The 21,257-nt window shown below is 33.7% G+C and overlaps 3 protein-coding genes across 5 annotated transcripts; all 3 read right to left on the bottom strand.

The window, feature by feature from the left end:
• Positions 1-6,483: 6,483 nt before the first annotated feature.
• LOC135137392 (heat shock 70 kDa protein-like) lies at positions 6,484-15,409 on the bottom strand. The gene is made up of 3 exons (XM_064067019.1): positions 15,208-15,409; positions 8,480-8,703; positions 6,484-8,175 (listed from the first exon to the last, which is right to left on the bottom strand). The coding sequence occupies exons 2-3, from the start codon at positions 8,682-8,684 to the stop codon at positions 6,536-6,538; spliced, it is 1,845 nt and encodes a 614-aa protein (XP_063923089.1). The 5' UTR covers positions 8,685-8,703; positions 15,208-15,409; the 3' UTR covers positions 6,484-6,535.
• A 340-nt stretch (positions 15,410-15,749) lies between these two features.
• On the bottom strand, positions 15,750-17,320 carry LOC135137206 (CCR4-NOT transcription complex subunit 7). Of its 3 annotated transcripts, none has more exons than XM_064066797.1 (5): positions 17,199-17,320; positions 16,845-17,128; positions 16,573-16,799; positions 16,245-16,521; positions 15,750-16,196 (listed from the first exon to the last, which is right to left on the bottom strand). In XM_064066797.1, the coding sequence occupies exons 2-5, from the start codon at positions 16,950-16,952 to the stop codon at positions 15,927-15,929; spliced, it is 882 nt and encodes a 293-aa protein (XP_063922867.1). In that variant the 5' UTR covers positions 16,953-17,128; positions 17,199-17,320; the 3' UTR covers positions 15,750-15,926. The 3 variants fall into 3 exon arrangements, with proteins under 3 accessions (XP_063922867.1, XP_063922869.1, XP_063922868.1); XM_064066799.1 differs by having other exon boundaries at positions 16,576-16,799; XM_064066798.1 differs by having other exon boundaries at positions 16,845-17,103.
• Positions 17,321-17,388: 68 nt separating this feature from the next.
• LOC135137266 (esterase AGAP003155) lies at positions 17,389-18,900 on the bottom strand. The gene is made up of 5 exons (XM_064066881.1): positions 18,581-18,900; positions 18,148-18,523; positions 17,898-18,095; positions 17,709-17,849; positions 17,389-17,654 (listed from the first exon to the last, which is right to left on the bottom strand). Exons 2-5 carry the CDS (start codon positions 18,392-18,394, stop codon positions 17,497-17,499), a joined length of 744 nt encoding a protein of 247 aa, XP_063922951.1. The 5' UTR covers positions 18,395-18,523; positions 18,581-18,900; the 3' UTR covers positions 17,389-17,496.
• Between the last annotated feature and the right edge of the window lie 2,357 nt (positions 18,901-21,257).

Genomic DNA, 21,257 nt, shown 5'->3' with positions numbered 1-21,257 from the left:
CGCAAGTTGCACAAATACGGACATAATAAAATATATTTAAAGCATGTTGAGGTGACGTCATCAATTTTTTGGAGGAGACAAGCAAATATATCTTGATTAAAAATTTATCATGCTTATCATAACTTTAAAACATCTGCAAGATTTCAAAGCATTCCGCTTTGCAGATTCAAAATTAAAGTGCAAAATGTTGTTTCATGACTTTGATTTTTTTTCCAAAAGTCTGGACGTTTCGGTTAAAAACTCAACACGGAGTGATAAACTACATGTGTAGGACCATGTCCTCTTGTACCATGTATAGGACTATGTTATTTAATAAAATTTAAAACCCATTTACTGTGCACAATTTTGAAGGACGTCATCAAGTGGGGATGTTTAGACAAATTTTCGTTAGCGTTTGACCATCTACATGATATTCCTAATTATAAATTAAAAACTAGACAACAATCGACCCAGTACTCTCAGAGATTATCTGTTTAAAAAAATCCGGACAGACAGACAGTCAGACGGAAACGTAGGGAGACCTATTTCTTCGTACTTTAGGGCTCTAGGGGTCAGGAAAGGTCGAGAAAGCGTAAAAGTACCTATAGACTCGGCCGACGGATTCGATTACAATACTTTGTTCACTTACGCTCGGGAAGTAAATATGAAATGAGCGAATAGGCAGCCCAACATACAGTATTCATTTATTCCTTGCATTGATTAAATAGATATGTATTTATATGCTCGGTGGAGTGATCGAGTGATATATGTAGATAATAATAGCCAGTGTAAAAAAACAGACAGACTGTCGGATACGTGGACCTATCGTTTCATATTGCAGGAATAATGAAACGTCGAGAAAATATGAAAATAGCCGTTCGTCGGATGGACTATTACAATACATTGATTAAATACATATAGATAGACCCATGCTATTGTTTGAAGCGAACAGGCCAACGGCCGGCGAACAAGAGATGGCGCACCAATAGTCGGCCGTCAAACGCCGGCGAAAAGCTTGGACACCAATCGCGCGCGTAGATAACCCAAATCGCAGCAACAATACATTTAATAAAGCTACCACTCGACAGAGGGCGACGAAAACAATGTGTAAAAATCTCATAGTAACCATTTATATAATTTGCAACGTTGCCAGATGAGCCTAGCACAACTTTGCCGTTATTTCTAGTCGATTAGATTTTATTTCGTTTAAAAGTTTCTGGTGAATAAATGGAATTATTATAATGAATAAACAATACAAACAAATTATTACTTGTTATTTTAAATATTTGTTAGTGTTGATGAAAACATAAATGGTAATTAAAGTTATTCTAAATACGGTCCGGTCCGGTAGCTCAAATTTTACAGTACGAGTAATATGTTTCAGGACGAGTAGGTAGCCGAGTCTTTAATTTCGAAACGAGTACTGCGAAAAGAGTTACCGGACGTATGTTGTTATGTATTTTATTTCATACTGTCAACATACTTTTTTTTCGATAATATTATTATTATTTTGAGAAAAAATCCAAATCGAGTCACTTTTTCTGACATCGTTAGCAACCGCTCTTTGGTAAATGTTTTAATTTGTTTATTCGTGCAAATCAGCATCATATGTTTAAACACATAGTACTTATAACACTTTACAGGACTTATTGTTTTGTATAATCCGACTCGATGGACGAATGTTTTGTGCAATCCGTCTCGAAGGACCAATGTTTGTGCAACTCGGCTCGTCCTACCAGTATTTTTTGTAATCTGGTTGATACGACAATGTGATACCGAATTGTACTTTGATATTGCTCCAAGGACCTTTGTTTTCTTGCGTGCGAGATAATAGACAGCGTTCGGTTTCGATGTTTAATACAGGACGGTTACAGAAGTACTAAATTTACATTTGTATTTACAATAACAGGTAAAGCAAAAGAGACCCAAAAGGGTCAGTGGCCGCTTCCGGAAATGGAAGACTTGTCCTTTTTGGCCACGGAGGTAGAAGAGTGTCTCTTCTACCTCCGTGTTTTTGGCTCAATTTTATCGGACTTGTCCGTTTTTTTTATTTTACCGGAATAGTTCGATCCAGTAAAACGTCAAACTTGACATAGTATGAAGTAAAATAAATAAATTTTATGATGTAAATACAATTAAGTGTATCGATAATAATTCGCTACTGAAAATTTATTGAAATATAATTTGTGTTAAAAAAAGATTTTTGTGGTTTTATGGTTTATTAAATGTAATTAAAATAAATAATATCAAGAACTTGTATTATATATCAAAAACATTCATTGTAAATAAGAAAATTATGTAAATAAACCATAAAACCATACAAAATTTTCCTGCGACCTCTATTCAAAATCCCAGTTTACCAATAGGAATTAAGGCACACAGATGTTTCACTGAATTTATTACCGATTTTTCAAGAAAAGTATGCTTATAAGCCTATAAGCGTCTAATGGGTTAAAACAACAAATAATAATCACAATTTATTTGTTTTATATGTTCATTACAATAATCCCATTTATTTACCAGAAACTTCTAAATGAAATAATATCTGGTTGACGAGAAATATCCGCAAATTTGTGTTAGGCTCATCTGGCAACGTTTTCGGTAGGTAGGTATCAATGGAATAATGCGATTAGGTATACTGACCGTTTTAAGGAGTGCTCGTCCAATAGTGCGTAAACTAAAAGATTTGGTAATTTTCTTGGAAGAGTTTGTTTCTTCAATGAAAATTTATGGTTTTTAATTCTTCGGCCGCTTGAAAGTCTCGCCATGTGAAAATAGATTATTTGATAACCTGTTTCGTAATAATTGTAAATACGAACAAAAGCATATTTGCATATTCTAAACAACTGGCCATATCGATTCCAAACTTGTACAGATATGTTTTTTATTGTTTCTGTTTTCAATGAAATAAATTTTATTTGCAAAATACCTAATGTCTAACGACATATCACGCATACATACTACCCCATTTACTATATTTTCAATCTGTGCATTTTTCGCTTCATTCGTAGGAGCCAAGTAAGAAGTATCAGTGAGACCGGCGGACTTTCAATAGCTCGTAAATGAAAAGATTTAGTAAAGTTTCCTAGAACAGTCTGTCTCTTCATAAAAAAATTTAGACATTTTTACTATGAAATATAGGTACAATACGGTATATTCCACTGTTTGTTTTCTTTGAGATACGACTAGTTCTTGTGCCGAAGTGAAACACCAAAAAGTCTAAAGTCCGGAAATCAGAGTGAATTTTAAAACACATAAAACGACTTCTTTATTTATTTAAATATTGTCCTGTAACGTCCTGTGACGTGGAATGGAGTTTCTTAATGTACAAAAGTATGTTAGATAATAACCGAAAAATTTTCTTGATTAAAACTAAAGGAAACACAATTATTACTTGGAATAAAAATAAAGAATATCAAGAACTTGTGCTATGTATTAAAAATATTTAATTTCAAATAAGTAAATTATGTTAATAAACCATAAAACCACAAAAATCTTTTTTTAACACAAATTATATTTCAATAAATTTTCAGTAGCGAATTATCGATATACTCAATTGTATTTACATCATAATAGTTATTTATTATACAAGCGGTTAAAGTGAATGTTTAATGAGCGGCCAGTTTAAGGCGAGAGCGGCGTATGCCGCGAGCGCCTTAAGACCACGAGTTACACATTCATTTTAACCGCGAGTGTAATACAAACTTTTATTCAATTTTGACAACCCCAAGTCCCAAATTGTGAAAAAATTGGTGATTCAAAGTTCACATTCGAGAAACGTCAGAATTGACAGCGACCAAATAAAAGTTTTATATGCGTAGAATTTAGGTTACAATATCAGGTGTGTGTGTGTAGTATGTGACTCTGGCGACGGTGTTTGTTTATTTTAAGCAAACTAAAATTATCGAAAAATTGCAAAATCATGCAAGATTCCAACGGCAAAACTTGCTCCCAAAAAAGAGCAAATCAGAAAGTGTATCAAAAGTTCCTTAGATGGAAAGAGCAGCAAGGCATTGGAGAAATTACAGAAATGGTAACCATGGTTTTAAAACAGCAAAATAAAAATTTTATTTCGCTAGCGGTTTAAAAATTTTATGGTGCTACCGAATAAACCAAAGCTTTAGTGGCCTACTGACGGCAAAATAAACGTTTGTTTACATGTCAAAATTGAATAAAATTTATTTATTTTACCTTATACTATGTCAAGTTTGACGTTTTACTGGATCGAACGATTCCGGTAAAATCAAAAAAACGGACAAGTCCGATAAAATTGAGCCAAAAAGGACAAGTGTTCCATTTCCGGAAGCGGCCACTGACCCTTTTGGGTCTCTTTTGCTTTACCTGTTATTGTAAATACAAATGTAAATTTAGTATTTCTGTAACCGTCCTGTATTAAACATCGAAACCGAACGCTGTCTATTATCTCGCACGCAAGAAAACAAAGGTCCTTGGAGCAATATCAAAGTACAATTCGGTATCACATTGTCGTATCAACCAGATTACAAAAAATACTGGTAGGACGAGCCGAGTTGCACAAACATTGGTCCTTCGAGACGGATTGCACAAAACATTCCTCCATCGAGTCGGATTATACAAAACAATAAGTCCTGTAAAGTGTTATAAGTACTATGTGTTTAAACATATGATGCTGATTTGCACGAATAAACAAATTAAAACATTTACCAAAGAGCGGTTGCTAACGATGTCAGAAAAAGTGACTCGATTTGGATTTTTTCTCAAAATAATAATAATATTATCGAATAAAAAAGTACGTTGACAGTATGAAATAAAATACATAACAACATACGTCCGGTAACTCTTTTCGCAGTACTCGTTTCGAAATTAAAGACTCGGCTACCTACTCGTCCTGAAACATATCACTCGTACTGTAAAATTTGAGCTACCGGACCGGACCGTATTTAGAATAACTTTAATTACCATTTATGTTTTCATCAACACTAACAAGTATTTAAAATAACAAGTAATAATTTGTTTGTATTGTTTATTCATTATAATAATTCCATTTATTCACCAGAAACTTTTAAACGAAATAAAATCTAATCGACTAGAAATAACGGCAAAGTTGTGCTAGGCTCATCTGGCAACGTTGCAAATTATATAAATGGTTACTATGAGATTTTTACACATTGTTTTCGTCGCCCTCTGTCGAGTGGTAGCTTTATTAAATGTATTGTTGCTGCGATTTGGGTTATCTACGCGCGCGATTGGTGTCCAAGCTTTTCGCCGGCGTTTGACGGCCGACTGTTGGTGCGCCATCTCTTGTTCGCCGGCCGTTGGCCTGTTCGCTCCAAACAATAGCATGGGTCTATCTATATGTATTTAATCAATGTACAATACTTCCTTTACTTACGCTCGTGTTACTGAATCTTCTTCAAATAGCATCGAGTCCACAGAGCAAGATTTTAAACCGAGTGGATATTTCAAAAACTCATAGTTTCTTCCTCAACGTTGCACGACGATGTTCATTTAATTGTAACCCTCTTACAGGGTTTAAAGAAATGTAACAAATTATTATTGCATGAAGTGGGTTTTAACCCGAGCCCAATAAAACTGCGTTTACGGGTTTTAAGACAAATTCTATTGCTAACTTAATTACATACGAAACGCCAATCACTATGTTAAAATGCGGAAGGGCACCTTTTCACTTGGGCGTAGGCGGCGGGGGCTCCTAACTCTTCCTGGGAGGGAATCGGTTCTCAGGTGCCGTCACTGATATCCGTAGACGTTGGGTGCCAGGTTGTGGGCTACTCCTTCCCGAGCTCCTCACTCCGCCCCAGCCCCGATGCCCCCTCCGTTCGTATCTCCTGTTTTTCTGTTCCGTTTTTCCGATAGCTCCCACCAACACCACGCGTGATAGGCGCGTTCTTTCTTTTAATGTTAACGAATTTAAAATTAAATAAAAACCCGTTACACAATACAAATCTACTAACTTATCAGTGAAACATCCGTTGTGCTTTATGTAATTAAAACGAGTTGCTTGAAAAATATTTCACCTGGAATATTAAAATAAACCTAATTTATGTATTATTTGAATGTCAGGATGTTTCGGTAACGTACGTCACGGATGGTTTGGCACCCACTAAGTTTATACCCTATGATCTATAGAAGAAACACGAATTTGCCCTGTCCTTAAATCGAGTACCAAAATGTTGATATCCATTTTTTCAACGGTAAAGGGATGTACATCAAAGTTTCTATTTAAGACTACTTGTGTCACTTATATTCGTAAGTAATGACACGGCATTTACCGTTATCTAGCTGCAATACTAACCTTTGATAGTTCTTCAAGGATAGTAAACCAAAAATTAAAGTTTTTGTCGAAAATATCTACGAATTTGGCACTGTAATATTAGAGCATTGCAGAATAACGTAAATCTCGTCTTAAAAAAATCGCTGCACTTAAGAACACGTCTGGTCAACATGATGGTGTGAACGAATCTAGTCCAAAAATGTATAATAAATGTACGAGATAATAAAAAAACACTGAGTAAAATTGTATATTGGTTACGTAATAGCATTTTTTTTCTAATGTTGTTTATGGCATGTTCACAAACTTGTATTTCTTCTCAATAGGACTGCACAATGACACAAGTTCGTTTTTTAATTTCGTAATCTCTTGCTCGTCTTCAACTCCCAAATTTTTCGATGTCTTCACTGCCTCAGCACACTTATCATAAGCTTCTTTATATGTCATTGTAAGTCCCTTTTGTTCAAAATTATACATGGATCTTACACAATATTTAATTAAGTAACCTTTAACTTCGGCAAATTTATTAAATCTTTCATCTTCTACCTGATTCTCCCTGGCGTCAACTACCGCATTCCGAACCTCAGTGTCACTTCTGGTCCCTCGAGTATATGCAATCTTCACATCCTTCGTCTTGTTACTGACTGTTTCTCTAGCTGACACAGTTAAGATACCATTTTGATCAATACTCATGGTAACTGCAACCGCACACTGACCAGGGGGTGCTGGTGTCAAATCACTTATTTCTAAAACACCCAAGAAGTGATTTTTCTTAGCATCCACCCGCTCCCCTTCATAAATATCAAAAGTCATATTTGTTTGGTTGTTGTATACCGTGATACGCTTGGTTGTGCTGCTTGTCGGAATAGGGGTATTGCGTTTGATCAAAAACGTCATAGCATCTACAAAATTACTAATACCCAAAGATAGAGCGGTAACATCTGTAACTTTAATTTGAGATATCTCTTGGGCTGGATTTTTTGATAGCATGGCCGCTTGAATAGCAGCTCCTTCCGCTACGCACTCATCTGGATTTACAAACTTGCACAGTTTTTTCCCGTCGAAATAGTCGCTGATCATTGTCTGAATCTTGGGGATACGCGTAGATCCACCGCTCAATATGACTTCCTTAATATCGTTTTTTGTTAAATTGACTTTGATCAAACATCTATCTACAATTTCAATTGTTTGCCCAAAAAGTGTTTTAGCCAAGTTCTCGAATTCAGTTCTAGTTATTGGTATTTCAATTGAGTTATGAGTGGTGATAAATGCGTTCAATATTATGGTTGTGTCTTCACATATGGATAAGATTTTCTTCGCTTCTTCACACTCATTATGTAATCTCCTCATATTTCTTCTGTCATTCTTTGGAGTGTAATTATATTTACTAATTAAAATTTGACACACGTGTTCAACTAGTAAATTGTCGAAGTCGTGACCACCCAAATGTGTTTCTCCATCGACGCCAAGAATGTCGATATCTGAACCCTTTTTGCGTAAAACGGCGACATCGAACGTACCTCCTCCGAGATCGTAGACCAATGAATAGCTTTGCTCATCGCCGGAGCATTTGTTTTCGTAGTAGTAGCTAAGAGCGGCTGCTGTTGGTTCATTTAATAACTTCAAGACGGTAAAACCCGCTTGCCTGGCAGCCGCTAAAGTCACTTCTCTTTGTGCAATGTTAAAATATGCGGGGACCGTAATCACTGCTTTGTCGATTGGGTGGCCTAATTTAGCCTCGGAATCGGTTTTAATTTTTTCCAGAATATAAGTGCACAAATCCTGAGGTCTTTTCTTGAGTATTTGGTTTTTACCCTGAATTATGATCGCTGGTTCATTTGATATATTTTTTACTTGAAACGGAAGATAAGTCAGATTGTTTTTTACGTACGGATCATCAAATTTCCGGCCAACTAATCTTTTGATTTCTGCAACAGAAAAATTTGTAAAATTAATTAACCAATGATTTGTGATTTCTTCGGCTTCGTGGCAAATAAGCAATGGTAGGTTTGAAAAAATAGAAAAAAAATTAGATTACATGAAACCAGGACAGTTATATATATGTTACTGATTTGACGTTGATGATTTCACCATGAAGGGGAACATGAGACACAAACTTTTTCAAAAACGTCAGTTTACAATGGTCTTTTTAGAAGTGAGCAACGTGTATCTATATTTTAGGAGTGCACTTAACTTGTATGCACAAATATGGAAATTTTCTTTAGAGCCTACCGTAAATTCCGTATTCTGGTTTGACATCGGCCATTCGCTTGGCGTATTGTCCAACGATAACAGCATTCTGGTCAGTGAAAAATACATAGGAAGGAGTAATTCTTCCTCCTTCGTTGTTCTCAAGAATCTTTAGTTTGTTGTTAATGTGCAGGGAAACACACGAATTCGTTGTTCCGAGATCAATTCCAATTACGGTCTCACTCATCGTGGGAATTTACTAGTAACTGCAACAAAATATCATTAAAGTTTACATGAAACGGTAGAATATATAATTTTCAAACAAATTTATACAATTAAACTCATGACGTGTTTTTGTTTGAATAGGCAACCAGTTGTACTGTTGAAAATAGATCACTAGGACATGTTACATTCACACAAATACAAGTTGGTTTTACTTTATTACACTACAATCATATTATGAAATTATTAAAACTAGACGGTGACAAATGTTTTTCCTTTATTAGTTTTTTTTTTTTTTTAATAACTGACAACCCCGATGCGCTTATGGGTTTTGTACACTGTAAGTTTAAGTCATAAAATGTTTAATTGAAATTTGCCCCAACGGCAACCAATTTTCTCGCATCCAACATCGTAAAAATTTTAGGTTATTAAAACCAATTCCCAAGCAAGTTAAAATAAAGATGTGTCTAGTGTTAAAGTAAAAGAAAAGAAATATCCTATATGCATGTCTCAAGTCAGTTTTTTATTACAAAATTTATAGTACATCATCAACATTTTAGCAATTATAATAGTTTTGTATACTCAAATTTTAGGGAAAACTGGGTGAGACATTCTTAATTTGATTAATAAAATAGATTGCTTCATTCATTAATATTTTGAGTCACCTGCATAAGTAATTCTAAAAAAAAATTAAGCATTAATAAACCACAAGTGTAGACTAAAATTTTGCATATTTTAGATGGGATTTATTCGACAAAATTTGAAGATGATGTTATATAACAACAACTGGTCTAGTAGTTTCGGAGACCATTTGCCTAATAAAATCCACACATGCGACGGATGACAGACAGACTGACGGAAACGGAAGTCGTGTTGTTTCATATTCTAGGGGTCATGAAACGTTGAAAAAAACATGGAACCAGCGATCCACCAGATGGACTCTGTTATAATACTTGTTTTGCTTACCCAAATGCAAAAGACTCATCACACAGAAATCATTCTAATTTTTGTAAATCGTATACCATGAATACTTAAATCAAATTTAATTCGACAAGTTTTTCGATAGTACCTATAAGAAGCAATTTAAACAGCTATAGTTCTTTTCGTCATTCCATTACATTGTTGATGATATAGAGAGCTGGCAACAATGCAAAATTTCCATGCTTTAGCAAACTGAGTTAGTGCTTGACTATTCAATTGTGTTCCTAAGTGGACAATGACAACGACGGGAATCCCATGGCGTGCAAAATTAGACTTTAATTTATTAATCACGTTTGGTGAATTTAAATTTTTGTAAAGTCATTAGTTTGCATATTTGGGTAGACAACCAACTATATATGTCACATATACCTATTATATCCAGTTCTAAAGTAATAATAAAATAATAATAATAAAGTAAGCTGAACACTTTTATCAGTGACATTTTGTAATTTTCGAAAAATAATTTTAACTTTCGATACTTTTTCAGTACAAGTAGTAACTAAATTTAATGAATCTACCAACCAATAACTGTTAATCATTTTTTAAATCTAGTTGACTACTGGAATTTAAGACGTATAACCACTTACATTTTTAAAACAAGCTCCACAAAACACGACTGAGAATTTTGCTTAAAAGCGAGTTTTTAAAGAAAATTTTTCATTCAAATGAACGCACTAGCACATACTTTGGCTACATTTCTGCTCAGGTTGGTATGTATAATAGTGTAACTATTTTCTACAGAACTAATGGTTATTCAATATGTAATATACAGAGTGATTTTTTTAACCTGAAACTTTCAAATATCTCTAAAAATAAGCACTTTGCGAAAAAATGTTACAATCAAAATTTAATCATGCCGCGGTGGAAATACATTAGTGCTAAAATTAGCCCCCCTCCTCCTCTCCTTGTAGGTGGGGCAGGGGTTAACTTCGAAACCTTAAATAGGAATTGCTATTTTTTATTGCAGATTCGGAGTCTACGGCTCAAAGTACGTATGATATGTCTGAAATATTTTTTTCGATTCGTGATAGATGGCCCTGAATCGATGAAATTAAATTTTTTCCGACTGGTCCTACTACAATAAAAAATACTACGTTTTATGTAAATATTCGAAATTTGTCGTCAAAAAAGTTTATTCATGTTGCAAATTTCGAATAACTTGGAAATTATTACGTGTAGAAATGTAAGTGGCTGGTGAAGAAACTATTATTAGCGTAACCCAGGAACCACGATGTGGATGAAGTAGTTCTCTCTTCTCTTCGGAATGCTTGATTGAGTTCCCTTGCCTCTCACGTATCAGGGTGCTTGATTTAGGTGAGTCCCCTCGTCTCTCAAGGTACTTGATTTGGGCGAGTTCCCTCGTCTCTCACCTATCAGGCTGCTTCATTTATGTGAGCCTCTCACTTGTCAGGGTGCTTAATTTACATGAGTCTCCTCGCCTCATCATCTTTATGTGCACATGTATTTGAATGTACACTGAGACATGTGTCTGCTTGAATTTCGTCACAAGCATTTCTGCTTCGCTCAGACATATTCTGATGGGTTGTTGGTTCTTGTTTGTAAACTTTGTGTTTCAGATAGCCCCACAAAAAGAAATCTGGCGAACTAAGATCTGGTAATCTGGCAGGACAATTTAGCCTATCAGCTCTAACCTCAAGTTTTCAAGTAATGTTAGCAGTTCATTTTCCAAAACGTCTCGGTACATTTCACCATTCAAGTTGCCTTCGCTACTGTGACGACTCATTTTTGATTATTTATAATGAAAACGTGGTATTTTTTACTGCAGAATTATATGCATAGGTGCTCAGTACCAGGCATCGAAAAAAATTGAATTTCGTTTATTACAGCGTAGCGCCGGTATCATCTGTCATGAATACAAAAAAAATGTTTTAGACAAACCCTATGTACTTTTAGCCGTAGAATCCGAATCTGTAATAAAAAATCGGGATTCCTATTTAAGATTTCAAAGTTCCCCCCCAGCCACCTACAAGGAGGGGGAGAACAAATAAGGACCAATTTTCGTTTGAAGTCATTAGTTTCGGTGCAACTTAGCTCGTTAAGGCGTTGAGCTAAAAGTACACTACTTAGACGGACATCTAAAGTATTTTCTTTATCTTGGGAACCTGAGCAATTCCACCAAGATATCAAAACATTGCCAAGGAAGATGGGACGAGCATATCGTGGCAGACCATTGCTACGAAATTGCGAGATTGTATCCGGGCCAACCGCACTCACGTAAAGGACAGTTTCTCTATGCAGAATAATAAAAAAGTAACATTTCTCTAAAATGATTTTTTAATATCTTGTAAACTAGAGCTGATACAAAGAAACCAATTACAATTTTGTTATCATCATACTAACGGTACCCCGACAAAATCGTCCTGACAAAATAGCTTCACTACAATATAGCTTCGATAGAATAGCTTCATGATAAAATAGCTCAGTCAAAAAAGCCCAATATTTAAAAACCTTTACAACGGAGCAAAAATATCACAAAAAATATTTACATATGCTATTCATTATTAAACATCATAGTTTACCAAAAATCAAAAACCGCATTTTTGGTCTTTTGAAGTCTGGTATAGTCTGATTATATCTATATTACCTATTAAAGTTCCTGACACAGTTATGATTGCGGACGGGCAAGAGTACGTTTTCATATTCCAAACTATTAGACATATCAACTTGTAACTTGTACACATTTTTTTTATTATTTCTGTTTTCAATTAAGTAATTGTTATTTTAGCTATTTTGTAAGTAGAGGCATATTCGCACATTACATACTACTGCATATTTGGTATTTGCTGCATATTTTATAAATAATTTCCACTATTTGCAGTTTTTTATTGCTCAAAGATTTTTTGTTTAGTACTTGAACAGGTCAGGTCAAGTGTGATTGAATAAAGGCGAGGTGGTCGTTCAGGAGCGGTCTTACTATAGTTCAATTTACCAAGGTATTTGGTTCATTTTCTTAGAACGGTTTGTTTCTTCAATGGAAATTTTAGTTTTTTAATCCTTTTACAACAGAACATGAAAGTCCGAAACTATGTATTTTCCAATGAGAATATAATTCATGGATCACATGACCCTATTTCTTCCAATAGAATTTGTCCATGCCCTTAGTTACATGTCTATCACAGCGATAATAATTTTATTTTATTGTGGTCTGTTGCTACCTAAATTTAAAAACTGTCAAATTTGACAAATTTTAGAATTTCATAAATTTTTTTGTCTATTATGGCTTGCCAACGTTGGTGGCAAGCTCAAAACGACGAAATCAATTCTATTATCAAAAAATATGTTCATTTATTATATTCTCATGTTGAATATAACTCGTGATATGATTAATAATCGAAGATATGGCTCGTGAAACCGAAGCAGAACATTCAACTCGTGCTTCGCACTCGTTGAATCTGCAGCTCGGTTTCACTCGAAATATTATCGATAATAATCATATCACTTGTTATATTATAATTGAAAATAAATTCTTATCGAAAAACATGATTAGGCAGGTAGTAATTTTGAGCCGGAAGTGTGTGGGTAAATCCATAGTTGCAAATATTCTCGACCCCTGTCACGTGCTGCAAATCTGGTCCCAGATAAATTGATTCAAATGAAAAAAAATATTTGTTAGTCTTTTCATCCATTCTAGAGATGGCTCCAAAAAAACCGTTACTTTTAATTACTTTATTATAGTTTTACTGGTGTTATATAATCTTATAGAATTTGAAATACTTGCACACTTCCGGTTTGAAATATGAAATGAAGTTCAAATTGTAGAAAACTACACAGCGGCTGGCGGCCGGTACAGTTTACAGCGAGGATCAATTTTGCCAATGGCACTGCTTGAACTACTCTCCATTTATAAAAAAAAATTAAGAAAATATAAATTTGTTTAAAGTAATGCAGGAACAGGGGTGAAAGAAACCGAACCTTGAAAGTGGTACATTGTGTGTTGCATACTAACTGTATATAAACCACATGGATTAGGGTTGTTTTCACATTCAGATTGTTCTTGTAGTTAAACTCCGTAATATGTGCATTTATGATATTGAATTTAAATAGATTGTGTGCACATTTGACCCATCTTTAATATAATGCAACAACATGGAAACAAAAGGACGCAGAACGTGCGTTCAACTGCGCCCAATAATAATTATCGTTTTATTCCTTATTTAAAAAAAAAAAATAAATTATAATCCAAATTTTGAAAATCTCGTATTATAAAGGCTGGTTTTAAAATGATCTGGGATTCGAACAAGAGCTGACCTGTTTATGCAGATTTCTAAAGCATTTACCTGTTCCCATAATCTAGGTATAATTTACTTTGTGTAAACCACCCCCAAGAAAGGGTTGCTTTAAACCTACCAATCCACTTTGTTCTATATACCCAATATTCTTTAAACAAAATAATTCTGACTTTATATTTTCGTGTGGTAAAATATTATTTTACTAATAATTTTTTTTAGTTTGGAAGTTTTCCTATGATATTTATTCAACAAAACCTTGATTTGACAGCTCTAATTAGCATTCGTTGCTTATGTTTTATAATACATATTAGGTATAGGTACCATTTAAATTATAAGTTATCATTTTGTAGGAATTAGTTATTTATTAAATAATGTTCTGTGTTTTTTGTCAATAGTCAGCAGTTGCACTTTGTGAAATAAAAATGAATAATAATTTCTTTTTCTGTCTACAAAATTTCATACTGGGCTAATTTGACAGTGGGTTATATTGTCGTTGGGCTATTTCATCGGGGCCTTTTTGACGCGGTTATTTTGTCGGGGCTATTTCGAGGGGTCACGACTTTCCAGAACAAATTTCGTTTACATACCTCCTACCAAGCGATAAAAAACGAGATCAAAGACTGCCATCGATTTTCGAAGATTTGTCTTTGATAGAATGTTCGTCCTTTCAGAAACCTCAGATTACCGTTTTGAGTTGAAAATGCATTGACCAATCAAAGACAAACTTTCAGAAATCCATGTCTGTCTTTGATGTGTTTTTTATTATTCTTGTGGTATTTATTAGGACTAAAAAAAAAATACAATTATTTCACTTATTAATGAATAAACATGGTATATAATTAATTTGGTGATAAATGCACATACTACATACAACAATCTATGTATTTCTGATCACATGTAAGCCATTTTACACAAAAGGCCCGCAATAATTAAATTTTTGCTCTCGATGCTGGAACAATGAAAATAAAAAACAATTAACATGACTTATCATACAGTGTTGGTGATAACCTGATAACTAATAATAGCCAGAATAAATAATTTAATAATAAGTTAGAGACATATCGCACATTACCTACATTCTACTTGCAAAAATATGCATACACTTAAGAATTGTTGAGTATCCTATTATCTTTTGCTTGTACTATAAAAACTCTAAACCATGAACAATAGCGATTACGTTGAAAATATTTCAAGTAATTTTGTGACTGACTTAACTAATTGGAAGTAAGTATTTTTTTATTTACCACACACTGTCGGGGATAAACTGAATTTCAAAATATTGCATAGGTATTATTAGTAAAGAAACAATTGACTAACCTTATAGCGAATGTTTTCCAGACCGAAGGTCATCGATATTCACAAGGCTCAAATCTAACCATGCAATTATCTACGACTATTTAAGGGTATTACTCAAAATTTTAACACACACTTATGAAATTAACACAAAATTAACAACGCAAACTGTGATAAACGTTATTCGGTTTAGGCTGACATTTGGTTTTGACAGTTCAAAATTTATCGGTTGGCTCTACTGTTCGAACTAAATCACAAATCAATTTGAATGATCATGACAAATCGTTTATTATAGAAATAGTCTTCGATAACTTTGTTAATGTTATAGCAAATTGATACGAAAATTCACTGTATCATAATCAATAAAAATAACATTTTTCCATAAAAAAGCTATGGTTTATGGAATTTTATTAATAACATGTGGCCCTATTTCAATACATAAAAAATTTTAAACTGAAATGACCACAACGTTCTTACTGCACATTCCCACATCTTTAATTGCAGGTGTGGTAACTAAATTTATTGAAGTGCCTTTTAAGTGGTAGATATGTAAATCAAAGCCGAAGTAGAAAAACCCTATTTAATTAAGAATAAAAATTAGTACATTCATTATTAAACTGTTTTCCTTACTAAATAATATCGTGGCAAATTATAAAACAATACAAAAAAAGCCAGACGATCTTATTTACATAATCCTGATGAAAAAGTAAAATAAAGAATTGAATAGTAAATAAAGCACAATTTCATGAATTGGTATTTTCTCCATTATCTGATGCATAATTGTTTGAAGTTCCATTGACAGCAAACGAGGTACCCAGCCCGTACAAATGTCCCGAAAACTTTGAATCATCTATTGTATCCTCAAAAAACATTTCCTTCATTTTGAAGAAAGCCATTCCCGTTAGTAATGAATCAGAACCGGCTTGATGTTGTGGACCTATTCTTTCCAGATCTAGCTGTTCAGCCACTTCTTGTAGCCCGCCTTTCAAGTTTTTACAAGATTTCATGAGGTACTAAAAATGAAAATTGAACTCTGCAATCACATATGAATTCACACATACTTTGACATCATAGATGGCAGGAAAATACAATTTTAGCAGCTCAAAAAACTCATTCTCGTCCTGTGGCAAGTGGTTATCAGTTAACAATTTTATTAAATATCCAAAATCGTAACCAGAATGGAAGGAAAGCCACTTGATGTTGTCCATTAGCACTATGCCTGATGTCATCAGCAATTCAGCAAAATCCAGTGGCTCGATTCCTTCATCCTCGTGTTTTTTGAACTGGATTCCTGAGTTTGTAAGCAGATCTATGCTATCTTGGGCATACATGTCTTCTCTGAAAGAACAAAAATTTTGTAAAAACAAATACACATCAGGGTCCACTTACTGCAAATTAAACTTGAAGTTAAACTGCCAAGTGGTGTATGAGCCCCCTGGTGTCTTGCCATTGTCATCCAAAAAAGTGAGACCTAGTTGGATAATTCGGAGGAGGTCCACATTACATCTTAGCATTTGGTACTGATAGTCTGCTGAACTTTTGAATTCTCCTATAGGGCGAGCCACGACCCCCGGAAATTCTGTATCCATTGCTACATAGTGATATTTTTGGACAATCTACAAGAATAAGTTAGGCTTTAAAGCAAGTAAAAGCGTTACAACCTGTCTAATTGTTCGGAATTCTTCTTCTAAATTGTGCGCCCAGACATCTCGTATGCCACATTCTTCATTAGTTGTTGAGTGGTTAATGCCACCTACAGCAGCTGGCATTTCACTTCGTGCTTCCGTGTTTGCCTATGCCTACAATGATGTTGATACGCGATGAAAAGGTTCATGGGGCCGACACCCCCGAATAAATCGGTAATGGGTTTTTCCAGTAGGTAACGAATTATAATTTAAGTATAAACAAAGGCTTTCTGGACTAAAATTCAATTATTATAACCTCACTAAAACAATTTCATCACCATAGTCAGTTAGTATTGTAAATGAAGACAAACATCGATGTTGGTGTATTACCTGTTCCTTAAGTTGTAAATAAACGTATTTTTTGGTAATTTATACCACGATTTCTAACAAATTTCATAGATTAAGTTATGAACAACATCGTTTTTGTGACATGTGTCATAATCAGCAGGAAACAAAACAATCGATGGCATTGTCGGTAACATGCACATCTGTAATATCGACTGAGTACCACTAATACAAATTTAAAATTCCAAATATTGTATTAATTTATTTGTAAGAAAAGGAAAAGGTCTTTAAATTAAGAAAATATTAAAGAACAATTGACAATAACCTCTATATACTATTTTTTTCATTGATCTTCTACAACTTCTACACTCTGTAAATACCTAGTTTTAAAAAAACTTTGGTATGCGTATTTTTGAGGGGCTGATGCAGGTACATAATGTCCCCCAGGATGTTTAACTATTTCTGGCTCAACAAAAGCATCGCTAAGGGCTTCACTCATTTCTAAAACACAAATATAACAAACCATAATTTTTAAAACACAAATCTTTATCTTACCAGTTGGAATGATTTTATCAGTTTCACCAAAAATATGTAGCGACGGTATTGAAATAGATTCACTATAGTACTTCATATGTGGTAAACTTCCAGATTTAAATCCAGCAGCCATTATGGCAAAGTCGAACTTACATCTAAGTACTAAAAACTAAAATATAAAATTATATAAAATCTATTATAATTACATACATCCCCGCTGTTGTAAATCACACAACAATCCTACAAAACAAGCTCCCTGTGAAAATCCAAAAATTCCATCAAAAGGCCCCTCTTTCTCAAACACATCTTCGATCAATTTTACACTATCTTCAAAACCTATAGCTGGTCCTCCTTTTCGTATTCCTCGAAAAGTTCGGTCATCTCTGTTGAAAAACCAACCATACTGCTCTACAAAAAGGTGAGATGAGTCTGAGGAAAGCGATTTGGATAGTACACTAACCTTCATCTTTACTTTGACCGATGTCTTGATCATCAACTTGATTCATGTCGTCTATTAAAATGACTTTATGTGGTGCTGTTATATATGTGAATTGTGCCCATTTATGTACCATTTTTCGAAATGAACCGGTTTTCTGCCTGAAAGTGTCTGCATTTTGTCGGTAACCGTGTATAGCAAGAATTTTCAATTTCGTTTGCATTCCGTTGGAGCAGTTACAGAGGTTTTGGTTATTGGTGGCTTCACTCATATTTGTGTTTTGAGGGATACCAGTCTATGGAGAGGACAGTATCTGAACGAATACTTAAACTTAATAGGTATTTGACGTTCGAAAAAAGTAAGGTTAGGGTCGTGAGGGGTGAGTGTTCTGTGGTGAGGGCTACGCTCAAAGATATTGAATCAGTATAGATCCAGGTTCTATAAGAAGGCAGGTTACCTCGATAATTTTAACCAAAGATTCACTAATTTAAAAGCAGTGTGGAGAAAGCTACACTAATCTCATTTGACATACACCTTGTAAAACTTTTATAACTTAAGCGGCTTAAGCCAAATCACCCTTATAAGTCAAACTGGCTATTGTATAACTTAACTTAGTTCACAGCTCCATTATGGCAAGAATGGACAGTAATAATCCTTGCAGTTCGGGTCCATACAGCTTACAATAGTCAGTTTGACTTATAAGGGTGGTTTGGCTTCAGCCGCTTAAGTCATACAAGTTTTACAAGGTATATGTCAAGTGAGTTTACTGTACTACAGTGTAATAGTTTTTACGGACTATTTGTCGAATTTTGAAGTTTTTAAAATCACAAATTGTTTGAATGATGTGAAAGAACTGCAAAAGTTCTTTGAAAGTGTATATCGATAATACTAACAAATGCCTAAATTAAAAAAAAATCATTTTTAAATAGTGAAATTGCGCATACTGAAAGTAAACCAATAAAACAATAGACGCGACATGTGAGAAAATGACTGTCTAATCTAAATAATTATTATTGGGAAATAGAGGTAAATAAATAGTAAATAAACATATCCAATTTATTTACACATTGCATTTCGCTTACGCTCGGGAAGTATTGTAATCGAGTCCATGGACGGATTCTCTATTTTTACGTTTTCTCGATGTTTCATGATCCCTACAGTAGGTACGAAGAAATAGGTACCCCGTTTCCGTCTCTCTGCGTCTCTCTTTCTCTCTCTCTCTGAAAGTACTGGGTCGATTGTTGTCAGATTTGGTATTTGTATTAGGAACATCATGCAGAGTAAAACGCTCACAAAAATTTGTTTAATCATCCCCACCAATGATGTGATGACATCACTTCAAAATTGTACATAGTAGATGGGTTTTAAATTGTATAAAATAACATAGTCCTATTTTCTATACAGATCGTTTATGACACTGTTGAATTTTTACCGGAAACGTCCAGATTTTTGAAAAAAAAATCAAAATTATAAAACAATATTTTGTAATTTAACTAGCTGACCCGGCAAACGTTGTTTTGCTATATAAATTATTTCTAGTGAATATTTTGGTAGTTAAATAAAAAATTAAATTAAAATAAATAAATAAATTATATTTAAATTAAATTATAAATTAGGTATACATAAAAAATTATCGTACGACAATGATTATATTCAACAGCCATCTTGCAACCCTACTGCGCATCTGTGGATGAAAGTAAAGATACTAATATCGTTATTAAAAAATGGGGGTTAGTGGTAGGAGGGTGAAAATTTAGGGTTATATGTATTTTTTGGTTCCAAATCTTAAAAAAATAAAAATAAAAAATGTTGTCCAAAAAATAAACAAAAATGTCTTGGGTGGGCCAACCTTATCACTTGGGGCTATAAAAAATAGTTAACGACCTATTCGCAGACCTACCGAATATACACAAAAAATTTCATAAGAATCGGTGAAGCCGTTTCGGAGGAGTTTGGTTACAAACACTGTGACACGAGAATTTTATATATTAGATTTTGAATCTGCAAAAACGAATGCTTTGAAATCTTGCAGATGTTTTAAAATTATGATAACCATGATAAAATTTTAAACAAAATATATTTGCTTATCCCCTCCAAAAAAATGATGATCTCAGCTCATAATTTTGCCAAACATATTCCATTTAAAATGTCCAAAATATGATCAGTCTGTACTTGTGATTTATCATTCCATTCATACACAGAATAGCCCAAAAAATTAATGAATGCGTGAATTAATTTTATTGCTTATTTTTAGGAACTGCAAAACCGGATGCTTTGATTTCTTGGAGATGTTTTAAAATTATCATAAGCATGGTAAATTTTTGATCAAAATGTATTTACTCATCCCCACTAAAAAATTGATGACGTTACCTCAAAATAATGCTGAATAAATCCTATTTAAATGTCCAAAATATGATGAGTCTACATATACTGTCTCTGTATACTTGTGATTTATTTATCACTACATTAATATTTTTTAGATTTGCTTATACAGGGTGTCTAAAAAAAATAATGACTGATTCAATTTTTTTATTGATTAAATCAAGAATTGCAAAACTGAATATTTTTGAAATCTTGCAGACCTTTTAAAGTAATTATAAGCGTGGTTACATCGTTAATGAAAATATGGGCAGTTCTGAAACCAAAGTCCGTTTGCTTTACTTTTTTTAATTAACACTATTAGAATGATGTACTAAGCTTATTTTTGCCATATATACTGCGATCAGTATATTTTTTCAGTTTTGAGCCACTTGCAGCACAATTTATTATGACTTGTGAATAAAACACAATAAATTTCAGAAGCCATTATGATCATGTCCATCATTACACATTATTTTACCTAAAAACTGCGAGGAAATAAAAGTCATGGAATTTTGTGGCCTAATAAGTCAAATTTTGATAGTAAAGCAGGGCTATGATTGTGAAATCTAATAACTCCTATTTCAGACGATTTAAAATGAAAAAAAAAGAAACAAAAAGAAAATAGTCGAAAATCGTATTGCTGTGAAAGATGTTTCATTTTATGTTGATCTGTCGTCTACGTAACATGATATCGTTTCAACAACCCCACCAGCCTTCTTATCAAAAAATTTAAACTGACATTTTTCTTTTTAGAAAAAGATAAAGACAAAAGT

This window comes from Zophobas morio, unplaced genomic scaffold (assembly GCF_036711695.1).
Source record: "Zophobas morio isolate AGI-343-1 ecotype UQ-CSIRO unplaced genomic scaffold, CSIRO_AGI_Zmor_V1 ptg000029l, whole genome shotgun sequence".
Taxonomy (NCBI): Eukaryota; Metazoa; Arthropoda; class Insecta; order Coleoptera; family Tenebrionidae; genus Zophobas; species Zophobas morio.
Note: the sequence above shows the minus strand (reverse complement) of the source record. Positions and strands in the feature narration are given on the sequence as shown.

Coding starts and splice junctions, on each gene's coding strand:
- LOC135137392 (XM_064067019.1), bottom strand. CDS start 8,684: ATGAGTGAGACCGTAATTGGAATTGATCTCGGAACAACGAATTCGTGT. Junction 8,176..8,479: donor ACCAGAATACGGAATTTACG/GTAGGCTCTAAA, acceptor TTTCTGTTGCAG/AAATCAAAAGATTAGTTGGC.
- LOC135137206 (XM_064066797.1), bottom strand. CDS start 16,952: ATGCCAGCTGCTGTAGGTGGCATTAACCACTCAACAACTAATGAAGAA. Junction 16,800..16,844: donor AATTCCGAACAATTAGACAG/GTTGTAACGCTT, acceptor TTATTCTTGTAG/ATTGTCCAAAAATATCACTA. Junction 16,197..16,244: donor CTGCCATCTATGATGTCAAA/GTATGTGTGAAT, acceptor TTTCATTTTTAG/TACCTCATGAAATCTTGTAA.
- LOC135137266 (XM_064066881.1), bottom strand. CDS start 18,394: ATGAGTGAAGCCACCAATAACCAAAACCTCTGTAACTGCTCCAACGGA. Junction 18,096..18,147: donor CGGTCAAAGTAAAGATGAAG/GTTAGTGTACTA, acceptor ACCTTTTTGTAG/AGCAGTATGGTTGGTTTTTC. Junction 17,655..17,708: donor TGATAAAATCATTCCAACTG/GTAAGATAAAGA, acceptor TTTGTGTTTTAG/AAATGAGTGAAGCCCTTAGC.